This window comes from Ixodes scapularis, unplaced genomic scaffold (genome assembly GCF_016920785.2).
Source record: "Ixodes scapularis isolate PalLabHiFi unplaced genomic scaffold, ASM1692078v2 ptg001568l_1__unscaffolded, whole genome shotgun sequence".
Taxonomy (NCBI): Eukaryota; Metazoa; Arthropoda; class Arachnida; order Ixodida; family Ixodidae; genus Ixodes; species Ixodes scapularis.
Genome location: NW_024610167.1, coordinates 3,629,187 through 3,637,429, shown reverse-complemented (window position 1 = coordinate 3,637,429; position 8,243 = coordinate 3,629,187). Strand labels below are relative to the sequence as shown.

The following is an 8,243-nucleotide window of genomic DNA, read 5'->3' as shown; positions in this document are numbered from 1 at the left end:
GTCAGATGAGTGCAAGTTCCTATAACGCCCATGGAACGCGAATTGGAAAGCCCTGGGAGTCCGCAGCGCCATTTGAATCCCCTGGTATCGGGTGGGCTGTACTAAAACCAACACGGCGGCACAGTGAAACCAAAACCGAAACTGCACGGCAGCGCCATTGTGTTCGGATGGATGGACGGTAGTTTGCGCCACTTAGATTAAAAAAAAAAAAAGATTGTAGTTTTTTTTTTCTTTTCTGCCTGGTTTGCGCGTCGCTTTGCTAGGCTTTTGCTGCTTTACGGCTGCTTTCCGAATTTCAATGTGGTTAAAGTGCGTTGAAACGCACACAAACCACCACTGAAAAGCGAGACCTGCAGCAAAGCAGCAGAAACCTAGCAAAGCAACAAAATCTGACACATACACAAAAAAAAAGAATGAATGCTTGTCCTTTTGTCTTCATTTTTATTCAAGAGACAGTAGAAAATACAGAAAAAAATTCCTCCCTGTTTTGCACACAAGAATCAAAGAAATGAACAACAAAACAGGATGAAACGTCAAGGTTACGTGCGACGAAGTCGATGATATGGGGCCTTGCAAAAACACTTCGCTAAATTTACATAAAATCTTTAGGTTCGTGATGCTTTTCGAGCGTCTTGGCGCGTACTCACAAGCCTTGCGCTGTCCAGCCACAGGCGTAGAGTCTAGAAAAAAAAAAAGTTGAATTGCTTCCATTACATGCCAGACATGGTCATATGAAAACAGCGAGCATATTCTGCGCATTCTTTCCAAAAAAATACTTCGAGTTCAACACTGCGACACTAAATACTCGCGTCTCCTCTATTTTCGTCTTTTTGTGTTAAATTCCTCCACGCTAAATTGACAATTATTTCCAATTTGATTATACAAGTAAGCATGAGTAAAAACCGACGACGGTGTCTTGCATCTAATGAAAACTAAACAAAGAGCTCTAGAAAAATAGCTCACCTCTTTTGTAATGAGTCTTCATCGAGAACTTGCATGTGTTTTTAATATTGCCACTTATATTTAGGAGTGCGTCTCTGCTAAACGAAACGGGAAACCAGTGCGGGTCGCTCCACCGCTAATCCTTAGTTAATGGAAAAATATTTTGGCTCATTTTCACTCCTCGCGAACAGACGCGTGAATCGCTGACAACAGTGACAAATAGACAGCTCACAGCAAAAAGTTGACCATCTTTTAAAGTGAGCATATGTGCTCGATATTATTATTACATAGAAGTCTCCAGTCATTTGACAATTCCATATTTCTCGCGGCGAGTGAAGAGGAATCCTAAACAATGATAGAATTTGATTTCGTGATTTGAAACCATCGTAGCTATTGCTAAAATCAAACAATTAATGCTCATTACCACTGCGACAGTAAGGTTTTGTTGCAAACATTTAATCAGAAACTTTAAAAAGAGGAAAGACCAAAAGAGCGTACCGCACGTTCATTGGAGCTCGAAACCATTGGTGTCCTGGCTTTCGGCAGTAATTGTTTCCCCACTTGGCACAGCAGGTGGTGTGGTGATGACAAAAATCCATGCTTGACCACACTACAAAAACAACGAGCTTCCACGAAAAAAAAAAAAAAAAAGAAAGCCCCGCGCGCACGAACGCGGCACGAATCTCGCGTGACGTACTCCCAGAAACGAAACAGCTCCCGGGCTCGCGTCTCTCGCGCGTTCTAGCGGTCCGCCGACTTCCCGGCGCCAGCGGCCAGCGCATCTCGGGGCGCGAGTTCGGAGAGAGAGAAAGCGCGCCCAGACACGTTGAAAGAGTGAAAGAGAAAGTTACGATAACAACCGTCAACGCAATTCACAGCTTCGAAACAACTTCACCTTCATTTTACTTCATCAAATATATTAATCATATTTATTTAAAACAAAATAACAAGTGCCAACCCCCGCTGGGAGCGCGGCAATCGGAAGCAATTCACCGGACCGGACGAAGGTCATAAATATACGCGGCCGGACGGAAGTAGTCGAGAGCTTAATCCCCCTGGTATGGTCAGTTCCTGAACCATACGCAAGTATGAGGCTGAGCCAGGAGGACGTTCAGGCGGCACTGAATTACTCCACCAAAGATAAACTCAACTGCTTACAAACAAAACCCGAACAAAATGGGTCGACCTTATAAGCATAGTCTCAAAGGGACAAAAGAAAATACGTTTCAAAACGTTTTATGACGAGGTCTATTCTTTAAACTTGCAGGTTGTTTAAGGCGGCTCACCCTAACACGGCCATTGGGCGCACCAAGTTCTAATCATTGAGGACAAAGTGGGTGAAGTATACATACTGGCCCAAAGTTTTAGTGTGCACGTACTGCGCTTACATCAAGCTAAATGCGCGTCCCTTAGTGAAAAATAATACGTTCAAAATATATCCAAATGTGCTTTAAATGCTTTTAAACGTATTTTCTGTCTCTAAATGCATTAAAATGTACACTAAAATGCATTTTTTTTGTCCTTCGTATATTCTTAAAATGTATTTCTCCAAATACGCAAAAATAAGTGTTTTCTTAAATGTACTTTAAGAACACCTCAAATACGCTTTAAAGGCATTTATGCGATGTTAGTACATTCAAAATGCATTTCACATATTTTGAGTCAATAAAAATTTTCTTTGCTTTGTATAAAAATATATTTTCAAAAATATGTTGTAAATACATTTACAAAAATACAGTGTGGTAAATATGAATTAGGCACAGTCCAAATGCAATTATACATAAAGTCGTGGAATGCTATAGAGGGTATTCACTGGACGATATACTTGAGGTCGATGTTTAGAGCTCATGCTCAGAACGGGCTCACATCAATAGGCTGCTAAGACCGGCACTCTTGATGGTGCGAAATGCACTTTGCAAAATATCAGTGAAAGCCCGCCGTCGGCACGCGTTCAGCAGTCAAGCACAGAGCTGTGTCCCCAGTGAATACTCCCTATAACCGCGACCTACACCAACAATAATACATAATTTGGCTTGCCATAATCTAAATAAACGTTAAAATAAACGGAGAGGGCATGACGGCACTCCTCCGGGAGCAATGGCTAACCCTATCATGCTCTACGTGCAGTTTTTGATCACCTTGGCTGGACTGACGGGGTCGCCGACGCATCAGGGCGATTCTTCGGAACGCCAAGTCATCATGTCGCCGCTGCAACTGAACTGGACAAGCGACGCCCATTTTCAAGCCAGCGAGGAGCCTGGAAACATCTTCAGGAAACTCGTGTTCGCCAAAGAAGCCAGACCGACATCGACAACTTGTCTCGCTCACGAGACTACAAAAAGGCCACGACAGCTCTTCAGCGTCAGAGGGCATGGCGGCACTCCTCCGGGAGCAATGGCTAACCCTATCATGCTCTACGTGCAGGTGAGCAGAAGTCACTCCTTGCATTGTAAGCGTACTAGCAACGTTTGTCTTTTCTCGCCGCCATGCCCCCGGACGTGTGTACTGCTGTTCCTTGAGTGTATTGCTGTAATTCATGACCTGTTATCATGCGGGGATATCGAATCCAACCCGGGTCCGGATGATGATTGTATACCTACGATGGAGGAAATGGTTAAGGATATTTTGGCTAAACAGAATGTGATCCTAACTGAGCTTGCTGGGATAAAAACTAGTCAACAAACATTTGAGAACAAATTTGACAAACTGGCCAAAAAGGTTGAACAAATTGAAGTCACAGTCGAAGAAACAAAAGAGCTTAGGAATCAAATGACGAGTATTGAAAAAAATGTTTCGTCCGTACAAACCGAACTTACTGAATGCCAAAGAAAGTTGGTCGACTTAGAAGATCGAAGCCGCCGCAATAATCTTATGGTTTATGGTGTTTCCGAGGACGCCGGTGAAACGGCAGATATACTTCGATCAAAGGTACTCGACGGTATTTTCGTAGAAAAACTTGGAATTCGTACTAACTCTGTCGAACGCTTGCATCGGGTTGGACGAAAGACAAATAGAAGCCGGCCTATTATTGTTAAGTTCCTCGACTACAATGAAAAGAATAATCTTCTAAAAAAACGCAGACTTCTAAAAGGTACCAAAATAACACTTGAGCACGATTATTCATGGGTGACGCTTCAAAAGCGCAAACTGCTATGGGAAAGTAGCAAACCAAATCGTGATAATGGGGAAACTGCTTTTCTGATACACGACAAGATTAAGATTGGAAACGACATTTTCGAATGGGATGACGCCAAGGGGCAAGTGTGCAAAGAAAAAAATCGGCCAACAAACCGAAGGAATATGAAATGATGCCAATTATCTCTGAAAATGCATCCTAAGGAATCATTGGAGATCTTGAGTTTTAATGCTCGGAGCATCGTGAATAAAGTGGATGACCTGGAACTTATCTTGTTGACTCATGATCCCCATGTTGTTGTTATCACCGAAACGTGGTTACACAGTGGTATTGGTGACAGCGAAATTCTTCCCCCTTCATACAGGATGATTAGAAAAGATAGAGGATCGAGGGGCGGTGGCGTTGCTGTTACATTTAAAGATTCAATAGAATTGATGCCAATGAATTGTGTTATCAGTGGAGAAGTATTATGGTGTAAGTTAACATTCCACGGAAACGTTTTTGTTGTAGGCGCCGTTTACAGGCCACCAAATGCCCCGCCAAAACTCTTAGAAGATTTACATGATTACATGGCACTGCACTTCACCGATAAAACTAAGGTAATTTTAACAGGAGACTTCAACTTGCCCACTATTGATTGGACGTCCTGTAAGGTAGGTAAAGCAGAAGTCGCATCCTCTGAACGTCTGTTAGATATCTCTCTTTGTTTTAATATGCGACAGTTAGTGAGCGTCCCAACTAGAGTATCCGGCACAGGCCAAGCAACACTAGACCTGCTTTTCGTTAGTAATACAATCGAAGCAGACGAGGTCGGTGTTATTGACGGGGTCTCTGATCATAAAATCCTGGTATTCATTATTCAACTCTCTAAATCGTCGTCCCAAAATTTTTGTCCGGGAAGTGTTGTTCGAGATTTTCAAAACTCCGATGATGTGTCTATTCTCGACTACTTGGAATGGCATTTTGATGATTTTTGTCAACTCTCTGACGTCGGTGAGCTATGGGGGAAATTTAAGAGTATTGTATCTCACTGTATATATAATTTTGTCCCTTCAAGAAACGTCAGAGCAAAGAGGGTCCATCCTTGGATTACGAGGGAAATCCTACAATTAAAACGAAAAATAAAACGCCGAAGGAAAAGCAAAGTTAAAACTTCCGCGGAGATAGCAGAATTAGGGCGAAAGCTAAAGAATCTCGTCACGCAAGCTCGAGAGAGCTACTGTGGTAACGCGCTCTCACGGTTCTTGAAGGAATGCCCACAAAAATTTTGGCGTTTCTTTTCATCACCTAAGGAGGTGACCTCGCAAATCATAGTTAACAGTGAAACTGTTTCTTCTCCTTTTCAAATTGCAGAAGAATTTAACAAGTACTTTCAGTCCGTTTTTACTCTGTCACGTGACCCGTCGGGAGACCCTGCCTATGTTTCTTATCAGTCACAAATGCCGGAGCTCGTTCTGTCGGAAAGCGGTATCTTTAACTTGATTTTGAATATAAACGATAAAAAGGCATCTGGCCCAGATGACATTCCGAATGTTTTTCTAAGACGATACGCAGAGTGGGTGTCTCGATACTTATTTGTAATTTTTCAAGCTTCACTTCGGCAGAGCAAGCTACCGGCAGATTGGTTATGTGGGAAAATTGTGCCAATTCACAAGTCCGGAAACAAGATGGCAACTGAGAATTATCGTCCTATATCCTTAACATCGACATGTTGCAAACTCCTAGAACATATTATATCAAAACATATCAATCACTACCTGGAAGAAAATAACTTACTGTATAAGCACCAGCATGGGTTTAGGCAGGGTCTGTCAACGGTCACGCAGCTACTTAAATGTACGCATGAGTTCGCGTCTGTTATAAATGAGCGTGGTCAAGTTGATGTAATATGTATGGATTTTTCGAAAGCCTTTGACCGTGTTCCTCATGACAAATTGCTCGAAAAGCTACGTAAATTAGGACTGAATCGGAGTTTGCTATCATGGGTACGTTCATATTTAAGCAACCGAATGCAGTATGTCTGTTATAATAACGTATGCTCTCCCCCATTAGCAGTCTATTCAGGAGTACCCCAGGGTTCCGTTTTAGGGCCACTCTTATTCTTAGTCTATATCAATGACATAGCTTCGAATCTGCCTTCTTCTGTACATGTTAAGCTTTTTGCGGATGACTGTATGCTATTTTCTAAAATTACTACTGTTCAGGATCAGGAGTTACTAAATGAGTCTTTGGGGGTAATCAGCTCATGGTGTGCTACATGGGGCATGGTTATTAATTTTAATAAGACGGTATTTTGTAGTATTACAAACAAGAAGAAAGTGTTAGATTTCCGCTACACTATAGGGAGCACAGAACTTGCAAAAGTAGATGAATTTAAGTACCTAGGTGTGATTTTTTGTAATAAGTTGCGCTGGAATAGTCACGTGGACTATATATGTGCAAGGGCATATCAAAAACTAGCGTTCCTTAGAAGGCACCTAAGACATGCAAATAGAGATGTTAGATTAACTGCATATAAATCCTATGTGCGTCCGATATTAGAGTATGCAAGTTGCGTATGGGACCCCTACAGAAGAAAACAGGTCACACAAATAGAAAGAATTGAGAACCTTGCTTTACGGTTTATTTTTTCGGAATATAGGCGTACGTCGTCTGTTACCGCAATGAGAGCTGAGGCGCGGCTGGATCGCCTAGAAAACAGAAGAAAAATTTCTAGATTAAAAGAATTATACATTATAGCAAACGGACTGACAAAAATAGATCCTGAAACATATCTGCTACCTTCGACGTCTCGTTCCCGGAGAACGAGCAACACTAAAGCCATTTCACCGTATCAATACAGGAATGATGTATTCAAATATTCATTCTTTTGCAGAACAATAATTGAGTGGAACGCTTTACCAGAAGAACTTGTCAGTTTCTGCAGCCTTGAGCTATTCGGAGCCAAATTGACCGAATTTTTTAATTAAGTGATGCATGTAAAGAATGCGCAGGCACTTCGAACTGACTGCGCACGCTTGACCCGCACAGAGTGCATGATCATGTATTTATTATGTGCTGTTGTACTTCCTCTCCTGCGTAGACCGAAAGGTCCGCAGTATTGTAAATAATAATAATAATAATAAATGTTTCTACACGAGGTAGGCTTCCACAAAACCTGACTTGAAAAAGCAAGGCAAATTTCGAGCAAGAAGTTTTCTTTATGTACACATGTTACTCTCAATCGCCCAATTCCTAAAAAAAAAATCCACACTTTTTTTTTTACGGTTGGCAGCACTGTAGTAGGAGGCCAGCGTGCGTCAGGTCTCTACCATCGACCCCGTGAGTTTCTACGTTTTTTAGCCGGAAAACGTCTGAATCCTCGCCGAACAATTCCTGGAGTGCTGCATGACTCTTCCAGAAAAGCATACGATACGTTTCTCGATCATTCGTGTAGCTTTTCAAGCTCCGAGGTGCACGTTTCTATCCTGAAGAGACGGCCGATTCAACATGGCTGCAATCTGCCCGCCACTGGCGGCCAGCTGCAGCCGAGTCAACGTGGCGCCCATATTACCGCCCGCCTGGCTATCCTGCGGCACCTCTTGTGCAACTTTGCGGTACCTTCTGGCAGTCAGCCGGTGTGCCGGACGCCTTCCCGATTCTACAGGCCTTCGTGGGATGACCGAATGACTACCAGGCGATCACAAGGCGAAAAACTTAGTTCCGAGACCGACCACCTTTGTTCTTTCGGCATTCGCCAGTGCCGGACGCGTGATTGCCTCCATCGTGTTAGATTTTCAGCCATCGGCCGCCGGCCTAAACGGACGGGCGAAAGTTAATCTTCGACAGCACACGGCAGGCGTCTTTTTTTTTTTTCTTTTTTGGAAATGCGTGTTTTATTATTTGACTTTGTTTTTAATATTTGTTTAGATTTGCGTCCGGGCAACGTTCGTGTTCCAGAAGTTGTGCAAGAGGAAACTTTTTTTTTTCTCTACCTTTATGGACATCAGTCACTAGTTCTGTTTCCTCTGTTGTTTATTTATTTTGTTTTCTTTCTTCGTCGCACGTGTGAGTGTTGTTGGTATAGCAAGTGCTTATCGTTGTTAAGCGTAAAAGTGCATTCTGTAGTAATTTGGAAATGGTGTTGTCTAAATATAAAGCTATGTATAAAAAAAAACAAAAAAAA

The 8,243-nt window shown here is 42.4% G+C and overlaps 1 protein-coding gene across 1 annotated transcript; it reads left to right on the top strand.

Annotated features, from left to right (window-relative positions):
- Positions 1-3,507: 3,507 nt before the first annotated feature.
- On the top strand, positions 3,508-4,239 carry LOC115317160 (the record flags this gene model as incomplete). The annotated part of the gene is made up of 1 exon (XM_029976752.4): positions 3,508-4,239. A coding segment is annotated over exon 1 (696 nt), but the record flags the coding sequence as incomplete, so codon positions are not given.
- Positions 4,240-8,243: the final 4,004 nt, after the last annotated feature.